This window comes from Poecilia reticulata, linkage group LG16 (assembly GCF_000633615.1).
Source record: "Poecilia reticulata strain Guanapo linkage group LG16, Guppy_female_1.0+MT, whole genome shotgun sequence".
Lineage (NCBI taxonomy): Eukaryota > Metazoa > Chordata > Actinopteri > Cyprinodontiformes > Poeciliidae > Poecilia > Poecilia reticulata.
In genome coordinates, this window is record NC_024346.1 from 18,892,083 (window position 1) to 18,909,038 (window position 16,956).

A 16,956-nucleotide genomic window follows, 5' to 3' on the forward strand; every position below is an offset into this window, starting at 1 on the left:
AGGGGAGTGTCTTTATCACAAAACACCAAGGCAGAAAGACAAGTGTAATTTCCAAGACTCCGGGGAAAAAAAAGAAAAAAAAAAGAAATTACTTTATAGGATATTCAGATCTTCAACTCAATGATGTGTCTGCTGTGTCAGGATTCGATTCATTATCTAGGGGTCTTAGTTGTCTGCAGGAAAATGGTCACACTTCCTACGTTCCAACTTTCTTGGATGTGGTTTTAAACCTGCATTAGGTGGCAGATTATATGTTGTTGTTATATTTTTTTGTCTTTTTTTGTCACAAATAGTCATTTGAGATAATCCAACCAATTTCACACATCAGCAACAACAAAAATAGTAAATCAAACATGCAGTTTTTAAATGATGTTTTCCTTTACAATGGTTAAACAACCATCTAAGCTAACCCTAGTTTAACACTTAAATAGAACCTGACTAAAAAAATAAGTTGACAAAAAGTTCTCAAAAAGCATTACATTATGCACTGATCTAAAAGGAAATTTGAGAAAGGTGAAGAGTTTGCATAGGCCTAGTCAAAGTCCAGACTTAAATCCTTAAGTCCTCATGTGACCCTAAACAGGTCATTTGTCTTTTCCGAGTGTGTCCAATTCTGCAAGCAAAGAAGAGTGTGAAAAAATGACAACTATGTAAAAACAAACATCTAAGTGCAACTGTTGCCTCCATGGGTGACACAACCAGTTTACTGAGCAATTACTTCTTTTTCACATAAAGGCTGGTTAATGTGGACTGTCATCCTTCCTTAATGAATAAAATTATAAATTAATTGCATTTAGTATTTACCCAGGTTATTTTCGAAAGATGAAAATTTACTAAAACTGAAACATTTACATTTGACAAAAAAAGCAACACAACAAAAAAAAAAAAAAACAAAGGGTCAAATTCACTTCACAGCATTATAAGGTTGTTTAAAACTTATGGTTTGTATATTTTATTCCCTTCCTTTGTACAGACTGGGATAAGATTTTGTTTTATATACTGCAAAAACACGTCTTGAAGTGCCAAGCAAAGCTCAGCAAAAAAAAAGAGGGGAAACGCCTTTACTCTCAGTGGCAATAATCGAGACTGTACAGGTCCAAGATAATGTGATTGCTGCAGTCACAAATGACTCGCACAGTTGCTTGAAGGTCCAGATCTGCACAGTTAGCACATTTTGCAGCAAGCCACAACATCTATCAAGTGCAGGGCGGTTTTGTACATTAACGTGATGTGAGTGATCTACTTCTTCACACAGACATTCAGACGTGGAGGAAGGGGTTGGGGTGGGGTGGGGTGGGGTGGGGGGGTATGGTCAGAGTAGCGAGGATTAGAAGTGACAGACCTTATGGGAGTCGGTTAGGTGCTGCTGGCATCTGGTGGCATGCAAAGGAACACCACTCCATTAATTAGTCCTGTCAATAGTCCATAAATTACTACACAAGCAAATAATCCTTATAAGGAGGGAGAAACTCAAAGGAAGAGTTTATGCAGAGCAGTTGCGGCAAATTGTGCGACAAAGACTGCCGTTCTGCTATTTATTTGTTGCCACGGAGGCAAAGTGTCAAATACTGGCGATTGGGTTGGCGAGGTAGAGAAGTCACACTCAGAACTGAAATAGAACAAAAGTGCTCAAACCCCCTCAACGCTTTTGCAACTTGCCACATTTCAATCAGCTTCAGTATATTTTTGAGAGGCGTTTTACGTCATAACCCTACACGAAGCGGCAAAGTGAAAGAAAAATCATGCAGTCAGTTGAAAATTTTCACAAGAACTTCAAAAAAGTGGCTTGAATTAGTATCCACCCCCTTTACTCTGAAAACAGTAAATATAACAACGTGGTTGCCTTCTTAGGTCACCTAATTGGTAAGTAAGTGTCCACCTTTGTGCAATTAACCATCAGCTTATACAGCTGCTCTCTCCAGGTTTGTTAGAGAACATCACGGTATGATGGGGACCAAGGAACTCCCCAGACAGCTTACAGAGAGAGTTATTTAGGTGTTTAATGGAGGATTCAGATTTGGAAAAAGTGCAGCACAAACCGACAACCTACCAAGACACAGACGTCATCTTACCTAAAGGGAACGGCATAAATCAGAGAAGCAGTCTAGAGGTTTCTGGTAGCTCTGGAGGAACTGCAGTGAGCTACACCTCAGGTAACTACAATCATGTCTTTCATAGGAAATTGGCAAAACTATTCTTTAACAAAACGGACAATAATTCAGTTTCAGACATACAGGTGTGTGTAAACGCAGACAATACGTGTTCGATTTTTATTTGTGTAGTATTCTGACAGCCATGTATATTGCTCCTTTCACTTCAAAATTGGTTAATAATGGTGGGACATCAAATCTCAATTAATTTCTGACTGCAATGACAAAGTATGACATGGGTCTGAATACTTTTGAGAGGCACTGTAAATAGACAAAGAAATCATGAGTGCTCATCTGTCTGCACAGCTGCTTTGCTCAGCTGTGCAGAGCAAAGCAGCCTGCAGCTCTCCCTATGTAGAAATACATAGTATGTTAAATCACGGAAAAACTGTCACCCCTCCTGGAAAAGTGCCCCGAAAGACTCTGGCTGGTGGTTCGTGATCATCATGCCTATGAAAATACACACAGAAATAAAATCAAAATACCGTCTAGCTGTTTGTGAGGATGCGACTATCGAAAAGGAAGTGGGGCTTTCCTGCGTCGCGTGTGCAGCCGCCCGCGTTTGTGTGTATGTGTGTGTATAAATCAATGTGGCCAGATGAGACCAAAGCAATCCTGCACAGTCAAAGGAGTCAACGGTGGGAGTGCAGTCAGGGGAATCGGCATGGAAATTAAAATCACCTAGCGCTCGGATTCCATTAGTGTCCGTGCCGCGGCAACGGAAGGACCTCTGACAATTCAGATACACACAGCGAAATTGGTTCGGCGGAGGGTGCGAGAAAGGCCAGCACAAACCCCATGTTTACGCCTTCTCTTATTGGTCGGGGGAGATAGACGCCTTCATCAGGGGTGGCACGCTCGGCTTGCCAGTGGTGCGTGCGAAACCATGCAAATAAATGAACAAATAAGCAATTCGGCTGAAACATCACTCTGCAACAGTGGGAGCAAATAGAGTAATAATGCTAGTCCCCAGAAAGGAAATAAATAAGGTTGAGTGTTTCTTTTTCTTTCCCCGCCGCCAACTAACAACTGTTCTTGGTCTTTTCTCTTGTATAAAGCTACACCTTGTTAACAGACGCTCGCTAGTAAGAAGATACAGTCATACACAGAAACTGAGCTAAAAAGCTACAGCCAGCATCAGCCTGGCTGTGTACTCGCCTGGGTCTTGCCGTTTTGTTTCTGAGTGGTATGTTTTTTGCTCTGCTCCACAGTTCCACCCTCTGACCCCGTGGTGGAAGGCGGCCCCGTTGTTCGTCTGAAGGCCCACACACCGCACAACCTTACCTGCAGAGCCTCGGGAGCCAAACCTGCAGCTGAGATCACCTGGTACAGAGATGGAGAGGTCATGGAGACAGCGATTTATTCCAAGGTATAGCGAGAGCGGGCTTAGTCGCTAACCGCCCGCGCAATCTTGTAGAACATAATGGTTGGTGAGGAACACATGCAAAAGTATTCAAAACAAAGATATTTCCTCTCAGGGGTATGACTCTCAATCTCTTTTTATTTCTTCCGTTCTTTTGTTTATCCATTACCTCCCTTCAGTCACGAGGATTTCTTCTTGTGCTCTCTGCAGTCCCCCTCCCATTTTTATCACTCATTCCTGACCCCCACCTTCGCCTCCTATGCCTCCACCCCACCCCGTACCCCCCACCTCTTTTTGCTTGCTAATGCAACCACACTACAGCATAACTGGAGCATGCCAAAGCTCAGACAGGCATGAGCGTTTCATACAGTAGAGCTTCTGCAGAGGAGAAATCACCCACAACAATGTAGAGACACAATGGGGATGCGCCCGAGCGTGAGGCGGCCGCGGCTGGGAAAGTGTCACATTTTTCATGCTCCCTGACCACGCTAAACGACGCTAAACACCACATTTAAGGAAGCAAAAGCCTGCAGAGAGAGAAAGAGGTGGAACGGGGGAGGAGGATCAGAGGGGTGAGGGCGTGAGAGGATATGAGATGTAAGGAGTTGAAGAGGGAAAGAGGCACAGAGAGGGGCATCAATATTCAGTTAAATCACGAGGCGGCTTTGTGCAAAACGAAGCAAATATCCGTCAATTTTGCCAAACCGAGGCCGGGTGGAGGGCTGGACGAGCCTTTGTCCGAGTGAGTGGTGGTGACAGAGAGTGATGTGATTTGATCTAGCATAAAAATGCTTTTTGTGTGTCGGGCCGAGGAAGTGAAAGACCTGCTCCATTGATTTGGCTGTCAAGGGAAAAGGTTTAGCTCGCACTCGATTTGTGACACTTCTTCCATGCGACCATTCCCCAATGTAAAAACACACTATACCTTTCTCTGTGGTCGTTGCAGTTATCCCCCCCTCCAAACTCTTCTGTGAACTGCTTGAAAACCTTTTTATAACTATTGGATTTTGGCACAATGGTTAGAAACTGTTGCATTTTGGCACATTATTACTACATACTTTTGTGTGGGGTCTTTTTCACGTGAAAGAAAGCTAAATGAAAATGATGTATGGTTTTCAGAATTTTCTACCAATAACAAAAAAGTTTGCAATCTATTTGTACTCAGTCCCCTTTACCTTCACCCTTAATAAAATCTAGCATAGCCACTGTTGTGTAACTGAATCCCAGTATAAATACAGTGGTTCTGTAAAGAATTTCAAAGGTTTGTTGAAGAACATTAGAGAGCAGCATAAAGCCCAAATGATGCACCAGGCAGGTCAGGGATACGGTTGTGGAGAAGCAACACAAACTCCCAGTTTTTTGACAGCTCTCAGAGCAATTTTTAATCCATTATCTGAAAATGGAAGCCGTATTGTAGCAAACCTATTTAAACTGAGCATGGAGAGCATTAATAAGAGAATAAGGCAAGAGACCAATTGTAACGCCGAAGGAGCTGCATTCACAACTTAGGCTCTGAAAATCTTTTGACAGAATGACTTTAAGTCATCTGTTTCAAAAATATGACCTTTATATTCCCCTTGAGGGAAGTTCAAGGTAGAGTATTGCCTTGAATAAAGCCATTGTTGAAACAAAGCCATATGAAGCCCTAAATGCAGTTTATTGGAAGTCATGTAGGGTAAACAGCAAACATGTTGAAGAAGAAGCTCTGGGCAGATCAGAACAAAATTAAAAATTTAGGGGGAAAAAATGGGTACGATAGAAATGAATGCATCCAATTCCTTGAACATGTCAATCGCCATAGAAAGATATGGTGGTGGCAGCATCACGCTTTGGGGAAATCCTTTTCTTCCAATGGGGAAACTGGTCAGTTGATGGGAAGATGAATGGAACAAAATGGAGGGAAAGAAAACCTGGAGTGGAAGTTCACCTTCCAGCAAGACAATGACCCTAAAGTCATAACAGCCAGGCAGATCAAACCAAATATATGTGTTAGAATGGCCTAGTCAAAGTCCAGACCTAAGTCCGATTTAGAATTTATAGCAAGACTTGAATATTAATGTTTACAGATTCGCTCTATTAATCCAATCTATTAATCTGTTTTCTTTGACCTACAATAAAGGCAGTATTGTGTGTTAGTCCAACATAAAAAACACAATTAAAGCTAATAGATTGTGGTTGTAACATGTCACAATATGAAAAAGTTCAAGGGAGATAAACATTTTGCAAAGCACTTAATCTCTGTGCCCAGTGGAGTTTTTTATGCATGTATGAGAAGCAGAAGAGGGAGAGCTCCTACTGAGCCAGATCTTAAGAATCTACACCTTTACTTACTTAGAAGTATTGATTTCCAAGCAGTAAATGGATTTTAAAGATAATGACAAACAAGGAGCGCTGACAGGGAACTCAGAAATATGGGAGCATCACAATATTCCCGTGCTGCACCATAAAATAAATTACTTACTTTCCAAAGAGCTGGACGGCAGTGTCATAAGGCACTGACTTGTTTTGTGCAACATTGATCGGATTTTCCTTTCTAAGTTCCTGCACCTTTGTTGTCCTAACTCGGTAGGCCCTAATGGAGGATGGGAAGAGGGAGGCAGCTGTCAGTATGCTTCCAATCATTCCAGAAGACAGCGACTCCGGACGCACCTACACCTGCAGGGTTCTCAACCCAGCTGCTCCCGCTGGACGACAGACTTCAGTCACTATCAGTGTCCAGCGTGAGTCCTGCGTGCACCTGTCCATAAAGTTTTTAAAACATGAAAAAAAATATAAAGAAAAAAAAAAAAAATCAATGAAGAGTGCAAGAATTGTTTTCTGTGTGGTTACCGGTTTAAGCCCTAAATATTTAACATGAACATGTTTGCTCCTCATAGATCCACCTGCGGTGACCCTGTCAGTCCAACCTCAGACCGTGACAGAGGGGGCCAAAGTTCTCTTCATCTGCTCTGCATCTGCCAACCCTGAGATCACTGGTTACAGGTACACTTCTCAATTATTTGTAACACTCGAGTTGCTTGAAAATATCCAATACAATTAATGGTACTTTTAAAAAGCAAAGCTTCTGAAGTCACTTGTTTTGGCTAAATGGGCCTTTTAATTGGCAGCCTTTGATTGGCACAGTCCCTAAATCTGCTAATGGCCTTTTTCATAAGCATGACTAATTGCCTTTCCTGAGTGAATGCAACGGTTTAATGCGATTGCTCCTATGTCCAAGGTGGTCGAAAGGAGGAGTGCCCATCTCGGAAGCCAATGGGGACAGCCTTGAGGTGACTGTGGATTATTCTTATTTCACCGACCCGGTCTCCTGCGAGGTGTCAAACTCTGTGGGCAGCACCAACGTCAGCACTCTGGTTGATGTGCAATGTAAGTTTCGCTGGAGGAGCATATCATGTGGTACAGCTGGCTATTGTTTGACCATTTTAAGGGTATATTAGCTGAAAAGTAGTTTCTTATTGCTCAAAACTGCCTACTTTACCTTAGTTGGCCCAAGACTGCTGTCAGAGCCCAAGCCAATGACTGTGGACATAGGGATGGATGCAGCCTTTACCTGTGCATGGACTGGAAACCCTCCTCTGACCCTGGCTTGGACAAAGCATGGCTCCAGCGTGGTAAGTCAACCCAGAAAACAAGTCGCCACTTTATCCTAATAGTAAAACTTCAACGCCGACGTTCCTCCAGAGAGGAACATTCGCACATGGCCTAGAGGCATGGATCCCACACACTTTTTCCCCAACACTTTTTTCCTGGCTGAATCTTCAACACCTCTCACAGCTAGCTCCCTTAGGGCTAGAGCCTCTGGCAAAAAACTGTCTGCCCAATGACAGATTCATACAGACAAATATGTGCACATGGCATGCTGTCATAAGTCTAAGGCAATCAGTTGGTCAATCAATCAGCCGACAACCGGTTCAAACAAAAAGAATTACTGTCTAAGTGTCGCCCCACAGTTTACAAAAAGATCAGATTTTCCCTGACACAGAATAAAAGATGCATCTATATTTTTCCTCCGTTTCCGACAAATGTGAGTGTTTTTAGTTGTTTTAACTTAATAGAAAATTGCTTAAAGGGTTGCTTAAGGATTTTTGAGTTGGAGTTTTGGTCAGTTTGTATAAATCGAGAATAATTGGTCCCGGAAACTGATGCCAATAGCTACTCATATGGCAGACCTTCAAATTTTCAGCAATTTTTATAAAAAAATCAATTTTCCAAAATCTATTTGGGTTGTCAATGTTTTACACAATCCAATAGCATGTATTCATTGCATTTGCGTCAAAAAAACCAAGTGATTTCATATGTGAGGACATAATTTTTTTAACATTTTTTGATCAGGTCAAATTATTTGGAATTTCTTGTTTATTTTTTAACACTTTCAAGAAAAAAATGGCATAAGATTGATAAAAACATTTAAAATGTTGCTCATGAGACAGGGCAAGACAAAATTTTAATTCCATCATCATGGAAGTTTGTGCAGATACTATTTAGTGAATCTATAAACCGTTTTCATGTTTGAAGAGGGTAGCTAGTTTGATAGAGCCTGGTGATTATTAACGCAGTAAGTTGAGGTTGTAGGCAGTAAAGCTCCAACCTATGTGAATCACATACTGACAACACTGAAAATGTTTCCAGTCAAAGTAACAACATAACAAGAAAGTTATTCTATGAAAAGGTCAATAACCTTTTATATGAGTCTGCGAGTCTCAAAAAAATCTTTTTAGTTATGTTCGAAGCACGTTTGACAATGGAATGTTATCTGTGGCACACCACCTCGTACCTACAACTCTACAAGCTAAAAATTGTTTTAGTGAATCTTCATCATGTGCAGAACAACCCAGTCCAGGTTTTACACGGCCATCTGCTAAGGTTTTCATGCTCGTCTCCAAAAAGCATCGACATTTCTTCTTGCTTTACAAGAAAATAAAGAAAATAAATCTCAAACTTTAAAATCTTACACACAGAGCAATTTGATAGCACAGATGTAACTTAGGGAATAATTATTTTGGAGTTTTAGATGGTTTCACTCAAACTAGCAATTAGCATCTACAGCGACCAATAACCTGGATTAATATTTACTAAAGACCCAAAGAGGATCATCTACTGCAAGTAATGCACTCATTCCTCCTAACAAAAAAATGCTGTTACATCTTTAATCTTCCTGTGATCACAGCTAGATATATTCAGGAAAAAGCATTTCAGATGTTAGGCACTATGTGTGTGTCCTGTCAATGGTCACCTATGCGCCCCCCCAAAAAGAGAAGCAGCAGCATGTGGGTGGGTCAATAAGAAGCAAACTGTTCTGACTTCACTTTGCAAGACCATAATAGATTGGTCTTTGCTGGATAGCTTCCATACTCTTCTCATAGTTGTCAAATATGTCTGTCATTTATTAGGAAGCACGAATGTTTTTTTTGTAATAGTCAAAGTGCTTGTGAAATTGAGTTCTAATTTTTTAGAAATGTTATGTTATCTAAAAACAGGCTTGGGTGTAAAACACATCTATGCACGACATCTGAATCTGCCTCCTCAAAGTCACTTTCTTGGGTGAAATAACGGGAAGTTTCCATCTTAACTTTACATCACTCTGGTAAACGTCTTTCGCTGCACACACCATTAAAGGAGGCGTCCCTTAGGAGCTTCTTTCCAGACCACTAATATAATTTCTAAAGCCGTGCTGGAGAAAGCAGCCCCAGCGCAGGCCGCTGTTGGATGAAATAAGCGGTGCCGTCATCTCTCAGAACGAACACTTTCAACCACTCTGAGCAAAATGTGCAGGCATTTTTCTAATCCACCCACTGCCACTGTCCCTCACACAGCCATGAGTAATGGATTAATTGGGTTACTCTGTGTGTTGAAATACAAAAAAAAAAAAAAGGAGAGAGTGAGAGGGAGGATGTGAAGAAGAGGAGGAGGGAGGAGGACAGAGTGGGGATAAATGGATTAATCACAGCTTGATGGAATGACAGGATCAATGAGCTAAGGAGTGAGTGAGTGTAGGAGCTCCAAAGGCTAGGGCCCACTCACACATAGTATGCCACGATCTGTCCCCACTGTTTAATTACAACAATCTCCCCAGCAGCACGGTCACTCAGCGGTGGCTGGAGTGCTTAATGCTGTGATTAAAGCTCTTCACAATGAAATTAAACTCCAACCACCAGCATTTGTTACAATGGTCAGCCCACCTCTGCACTGCCTCCGCAATGAGGGGGCCCCTGATGAAGGCTTGCACTTCCTTTGTCTGCCTCTTCCCTGCGCTGCCTCATTTTTTTTTTCTTCGCTTTTTCTCTTTCTAACACATTTCTCACTTGTCTCTTTGGATCTCTCACCAGGTGCTCAGTAATGGTAACACCTTGCAGCTGAAGGCTGTTACCCAGGAGGATGCTGGAACATACACCTGCAAGGCCATTGTTCCTCGTATAGGAGTAGCAGAAAGAGATGTCACTCTAACAGTAAATGGTGAGTGACTTCAGAAAATGACTGCACATTCACAATGTATTGTTCCATAGTAAAACTTTGGGATACTTTGGCATTTGCAAATTATACTTAAGCTTTTTTTTCTGAAACTTTTTTTTTCCTGTAACTTTTCTCCAAATTACAATTTGATTATTTCTTCGTGCTTTTTCCATTAAGTTCACTGCAAATAAGAGGAAAAAAGGGGGTAGGTGAAAAGTTGATGCTGTATTTTGCAGATTAAAATATCACAGGTACCATGCAGTCAAACTCTGATTACCAATCATTTATTAGGGCAGGTGGATGGAGTGAGTACAAGGCAAGGCAAATTTATTTGTATAGCACATTTCGTGTACAAGAAAATTCAAAGGGCTTTACAGAAAATGTAAAGTGTTTGAAAGCAGAGGCCTGTCTCACTTCTTCAGGAGGATGGTTCCAGACTTTAGGAGCATAATGCTGACATTAAGCCTCGAGGCGTTTAGTTCCGACTCTGGGCACCAGTAGGAGACCACTACCTGACGTACTCAAGAGTCCAAGCTGGTTCATAGGACTCCGGCACGTCAGAGATGTAGTTTGGCACTAGACCACAAAGGCACTTGCATACCTGCTGTTTTAAAGTATCCTCTGTGCAACAGGAAGCCAGTGTAGAGATCTGAGCACTGGACTAATATGGTGACATTTCCTGGTTCTAGTGAGAACTCTTGCAGCAGCATTCTGAATGTTCAGCAACTTTGTTACAGCTTCTTTAGAGAGCCCAGTGAACAGGCCACTTCAGCAAATTTAGTAGCTACACAGAAGATGAACTCTGGAGCACACAACCCATTAAAGAGGACCTGGCAACAGCCATTTAAAGACACAACATCTACAAGACCTATGTAGAAAATACTCTGCACTGAAGTAGTCCCACTGATGTAGTTGACTAAGTTAACTAAATTAATTGTATTGCAGTGTCCATCAGTCACTTTTCTAGATTCCTGTAGCAGTTATGCTACTTTGCTAATGTTAGCGTACATAAACAAACATCAGAAGGGGATTTATTTAAGCTCTGTCATTTTTCATTTCTAACGTACCCTATAGTAATATTAAAGCCAAAAAAACGTTTTTTTAGCAACGATAAAAATAGAAGTTTTTTGTAGTTCCTTTTGCTATTAACCAAATAACCATTCCTTTGTCCATTTCTTCTCTGTCTATCATTCTTTTTCGTACCAGGTCCGCCTATCATCACAGCAGACGCAACGCAGCATGCTGTCAAGCACTCCAAGGGTAAACTGGAGTGCCGGGTGGAAAGCAGCCCTCCACCTGATAAAATTGTAAGCGAGCTTCTTTACTTGTGTTGTGGTTAGGGTTATTTTTGGAGGGATAACACAATGTTCCTCTTTGCCACACCCAAATGAGAGAGAGCAGCCAGAGGAATGCTAGCCTTGACCTCAGCATTGCACTATAGCCTTAACACACCTCTACTTCACTTGTTAAAAGATACACACTTGGGCACACATATTCATGGTTGTAATTGCAGCGAGAGGCTGAAAGGATTGCAGAGTTGGGGGAGTTGCAGACAACGAGGTTTTTACAGGATTTGCCAAACTACATTCAATTAGCAGCCCAAGGGGCATCACTTAGCTGACCCTGTTGAACTGCTGGAGGTATGCTGGGTTGGAAGAGAATAATTAGGGAGTGTGGAGGAATGAGAGACAGGTGCCCTGCTGGCCTGATTGTGGAGACAGCAGAGCAGAGCCTTATTTTGTAGTGCAGCCTCCTAACCCTCTTTAGGTCTCACCTGCAGGGCAGACGTGGATGGTAGCTTAAACATGAGCCTATGAGCCATGTCGGCCACAGAGCACCTTGGAGGTCAGCAGAGGGAAAGCAGAAAAACTGGTTTTCTGTCAGGGATCTATAACCAAGTGTGCATGCCTTTGCTTTGGTTATTTGCTGAGAGATTCATCACACACACAAAAAAAGCAATTTACTACCCATTGTTTACCCTCCACAGGTTTGGACCTTTGGAGACATGAGTCTGTCCTCTGGTTCCTCTGGTCGATACTCGGTGCAAACTGTGACCACTGACCATGGGGTCCTTTCCTCTCTTGTCCTGTCTGAGACTTTGGTGCAGGATTTTCAGATGCGGTACAACTGCACCGCTTGGAACCGCTTTGGCACCGGCACTGCCCTGGTCACACTGAAGGAGCAAGGTAAACACTGACAGCGGCTCTGCACAAAAGGTTACAGTGATATTACTATAGTTATGACTCATAAATCACTTGAGCAGAACTGGCTCAATGAAGTGAAATGGCTTCTGCTTTGTCAAGGTGGCACATAATAACCAAAATTAATCAGCCATGCCCAGTGTCTCCAGTATAAATTTATGTACATTATAAAAAAACATTTCTGAGATTCTGTTTCTGTCATGTGATTTTTAAAGACGTCCCAATTAGATAACATCTAACTGCAACATCTAGCCAACTTGCCTTAGCTAAATTTAACTCAGGCAATATAATTGAATCAGTAGATGGGTATGTTAATGATTGTGTTTGCCCCATAATATGTAGATCGATTATGGACCAAATGTGTTTGTGGTTATAGTCTCCATCATCATATCATAGCTCAGAAAAATCAGGCAGTAAATCCCCTGAAGTGGTCTTAAAATTAACCACAAGTACCACTTGAACAGTGACTCTGGTAACCTTCGCTGCAGCAAATGGTAAAAATAAGGTCCTCGACAGTCATTTACATCAATGTATCAGAGCAAGGGTCTCCAGAGAAAGGGGCAGCAGTATCTCCTGGAATCTCTAATTAGATTACTGTCTATTGCTTCATTGCATGTCAGGCCTTGTTACCCTTCCGTCAGAGAGATTAGAGACAATAGCCATGCTGCAAGATGCCGAATTGTCCACATGAGCATATGCTACAGAAGCTGTGAGAGGACTGAGGCGTAATGTTTATGGATTTATAGCCATAGTGGGTTTACGGGATTAGCAAGGCAAATGAATGAAGTCTCTCTAATTCTTCCATTTTTATTTTCCTCATTTGCTCTGCACATTTTTAACATCTAAATATGCTCTTTTCTTCCATCCACCCCTGCCCTCTTCTCTTCTTTTTTTTTTTACAGAGGCCCTCCCTATGTTGATAATTGTCGGCGGAGCAGTAGGTGGAGGTTGTGTCCTGCTCATCTGTGTAATCACACTCGTCTCCCTCTGCTGCCGACACACAGGCAAAGGTGAGCTCAACGGTCAGTATGGGCAAGATGGGAAACTCTTCAAATCAAACAATTGTTTTTTTTTTCTCTTCTGAACAGTGAAGGTTTTCTTGTGGCTTTATATTAAAACACTTAAAACGATATGTAAATTTAGAAATTTGCCATGGTGTGTCAAGTAAAAAGCCTTTTCAATTCCCACAGGTAAGAGATGCACTCGACTTTCCAAGAGTGATATCAGGGTTCAGATTGTTCACAGCGATCACAACGCTACTCGTGGCAACGATGATGAGGAGGATGTCAAAGAACCAATGGTAAGTTTGATTTTTTTCTTTTTTTACCTTCTCTGTGTGTCAGACAGTGATGGGAGCTAGAAAGACAGGGGTTACATTAACATTGAAGCGGAAACTTCAAACTTTTCTTTTGTTCCTATTCAAGCAAGGTCTTGTTCGTTCTTGTAATTCTTTAGAAATGCTTGGTCTTCCCTCAGGCTCCCAACAGCAGCGAGTCTCCAGGGACATCTCGCACAGAACACAGTGACCTCCTGGAGGAGGAGGATGACGAAAGATCGGACATCAAGGTAAAACTTAAAAGACTCGAAAAGACACTTTCAGTATAGCAAGAAAACTGTCTTGAAAAAGTGTTCATACCCGTTTTCCGCATATTATTATGTGACCACAAACTTCAATAATTTCATTATCCTGTCAATAATAATTTGGGGTGTTCAATCTGATGGACTGGATAATAGCCACAGCTGCCCTTGGGGCTGTCTTGCTCAGGGACACGACGACAGAGGCCGACAGAGTGGTGATCAAACTGGCAAACCACCAATTGCTGGACAAATTCCCACCACCATTGCCACAATGTTGCATTTTCAGCCCAACAGCAAATAAAAACGGCATATTATCACATAGCTTTAGTGGAAAATCATGTTGCTGTTACACCCAATTTTGTGGGACAATAAATAATATGTCTTTACTCTATTAAACAGAGTAGAGTGTCGAGTTGTGCTGAGTAGGTTCTAGTTGAAAAAGGGCATCAATAGTAAGTGAACCTGGAGGAAGACTTGTTTCAGGCTGTGAAATTGAACACAAGAGCTTGTGGTTATAACATGAAAAAATGTGGAAAAGTTCATGTGAATATTTTTGTAAAGGACCATGTACATTTTTGTTTTTTCAGCCTTTGCACATGAACAAAACATTTTGTACATATTTGACATTATTGATTTGCATTCCCCTCTGTCTTAATCATAGGACCCTACTAACGGATATTACAATGTCAGGGGCCACGATGACCGTCACATCCGCAACAGTGGCTTCTCAGAGTACGTGCCCAACTCCCGGCCAGTCTACACACCATCACAGCTGCCTTCTCCAAGCCCCATGTACGGCCAGCATGGCTCTCAGCCTCGTATCTACGAGTTCTCCCACCGATATGCCACTAATACTGTGAGTCGGTCTTCGTATGAACAGCAGCCACCAGCCCAGCAGCAGCAGCCACAGTCGCCCACCCAAACAGCTACCATATACCCCACAGATCCCCTCTACAGTGGCTCAGCCTACCTTCCTGCCACCTACGGTCGTGCCTTCACTAGTTATGTCAAGCCGGCTTCCTACGAGAAGGTTGATGCATACGACCAATCAGATCAGGCCAGCAAGGTATCGAGCTCATCTCGTTTCTCCTACGCCTCCTCTCAAGTGTCCTCCCAGCAGTCTGACTATGGCCGGCAGACTCAACGCATGCAGACTCATGTCTGATTGAACAGAAAAAAATGTCAACAGCAAAATAGAAGTGAGTAGATACCACATTTGTGGTTGAACTAACATGAAAAGAGACTTTGTTTACTCACACGGTCCTGCAAGGATTTGCGTGGACAGTCTTTGGGATAACCTGTGATGGATGCCAAGATGGAAAATCTAGCAGTGTGTGATACCTCACCAGGTTTTAATTTTCTGAACATGAAAATGGCCAACTGGAACAATGCTACATCCCAGCTGGCATATCCTTTAACCTGCATTCCAGTACTTAACTTTGAGTCAACACTAAATGTCAAAAATGACCTCATGGAGACTGGGAAAGAAGATCTCACAAAGCTAAAACATGTTCGAGGAAAAAGAAAAAAAAAACAATATGAACAGCCTTTTATTGTCTGTCATTTGGTGTCTTGTTGGCATGCGAAAGCAATTCTAAGCACATTCGTGTTTCTATCATTAACAAAAGACAGCTATTGACAAAGACGGGCTTATCCTATACTGCACAACAGGCTAGCTGTACTGACCAACAAGTGCTGCAGGCGCTGTACTGTATGAGGCGTAATCACTGGAATACATCTGAACTTAGCTGTGTTCCTGAGGCGTCTTCTGATAATAACAGGTTTTGGACATCGAAGTGTTGTTCGCCAGCGGATAACACAGAAATACAAGGAGAATGTGTGTACAGTATATATTAACTATGTTGTACAAGTTGGACAAGGTTAGGCCATGAAATTCCAAAGATGGAAAGAACTGTATGGGGAAAAGTATGGGCCAACGCTTGAGGGGGGAGGGAAAAAAGCAACTTTGTTTTCTGATTGTAAAACAAATGGTAAGATCTTAAAAGAACAATCAAAAGTGGTGTTGAGGGAAATGTTGGCAATCTTGAACATTAAACACACTTGAACGTGACGTCAACTTCTGGAGGCTCAGACGGGATAAGTGATGCATCAGTGGTGGTCCTAAAGTGGACCGTTTAAAAGTTTTACAACTCAATCGAATTGTCTCAACATGTTTACAAGAACCAGTACTACCCTGAAACACTGCGCATCTGTACAAACGGCTCTTGCTCTCTCTCTCTGTTGCATGCAAACGATGTGTCTTGTGACAAATTTTCAGCATTTATATTCATCTCCATTTCATGTTTGAGCGTATCGGATTCTCCGCACCCAATCCCATTGCGTCTCACAACCTGGATGTTTTCCGTACTGCCATTTGTCTATGCGAGCTAGTGCCAGGGCAGCCTGACGAGAGAACAAAATGTCGCTGAAAGAGAGGAGGCCAACATCATCGCTTGTCTTTTATTTTTATATTTTATATAAGCCTTAAAGTACAGCTTGTGAGCTGCTCTATTGTAAAGTATCTTTATATACATATGTAATCTGTCTTTTGTTGTTTTTTTTTTGTTTTTTTTGTGGTTATCACAGAATTTCACGTCGGAGTTGTTCAATCATCGAATGCAGTTGAAATGCTCATTTTCTTTCATTTGAACACAACTAATTGCCATTTCTTTGTTCATTCTTATATTAATGTATTAAGAATTTTATTTGCTAGAAATGAGCTATTGTTGCTTGTACCTTTGTACACATATTTATATTTAAATAAAACCATTTCCAATAAAGAAGCAGGCTCCAGTGAATCCTGGAAGTTATTCAGCTACGGCTTCACATCGACAAACAAAGCATCCCATGTAGCAAAAGTGATGAATACATAAATTAGCAGCACTGTCTATGTTGATTTTCCATTTCTCCCACTGCTGCTGTGACTTTAATGAAGACAGATGAGACAGTAGATCCCCCACCACCCCCACTATAAGTGTATCCACCTCCTGAAGTCAACATGCCCATTTGGTAGGGTAATAAGATAGAGCTGTGACAAAGGAAGGTATTATTTGACAATATGAGCTTGTCTTGTCACCACAGTTCCCCAGGTATGCATGCTGCTCACGACAGGGAGGAGAGGTACATCCTCATTACAATTCCACTGTGAGAAGGTATGAGCTCTCCCAACACATGCATTTATTATGTACAACATAATCTACAAAACAAGACATTG

The 16,956-nt window shown here is 41.9% G+C and overlaps 1 protein-coding gene across 2 annotated transcripts in view; it reads left to right on the forward strand.

The window, feature by feature from the left end:
- The window catches only part of kirrel3l (kirre like nephrin family adhesion molecule 3, like), a 46,145-nt gene extending 29,615 nt beyond the window's left edge, over positions 1-16,530 (forward strand). Inside the window, exons 4-15 of one of the 2 annotated variants that reach the window (XM_008432423.2) lie at positions 3,362-3,519; positions 6,083-6,233; positions 6,390-6,495; positions 6,731-6,879; positions 6,997-7,124; positions 9,840-9,966; positions 11,170-11,270; positions 11,951-12,149; positions 13,067-13,186; positions 13,355-13,464; positions 13,641-13,730; positions 14,404-16,530. In XM_008432423.2, the coding sequence (XP_008430645.1) occupies positions 3,362-3,519; positions 6,083-6,233; positions 6,390-6,495; positions 6,731-6,879; positions 6,997-7,124; positions 9,840-9,966; positions 11,170-11,270; positions 11,951-12,149; positions 13,067-13,186; positions 13,355-13,464; positions 13,641-13,730; positions 14,404-14,907 (1,943 nt within the window). In that variant the 3' untranslated portion in view covers positions 14,908-16,530. The remainder of the gene's footprint in view (positions 1-3,361; positions 3,520-6,082; positions 6,234-6,389; positions 6,496-6,730; positions 6,880-6,996; positions 7,125-9,839; positions 9,967-11,169; positions 11,271-11,950; positions 12,150-13,066; positions 13,187-13,354; positions 13,465-13,640; positions 13,731-14,403) is intronic. The other variant, XM_008432424.2, reaches the window with a different exon arrangement.
- Positions 16,531-16,956: the final 426 nt, after the last annotated feature.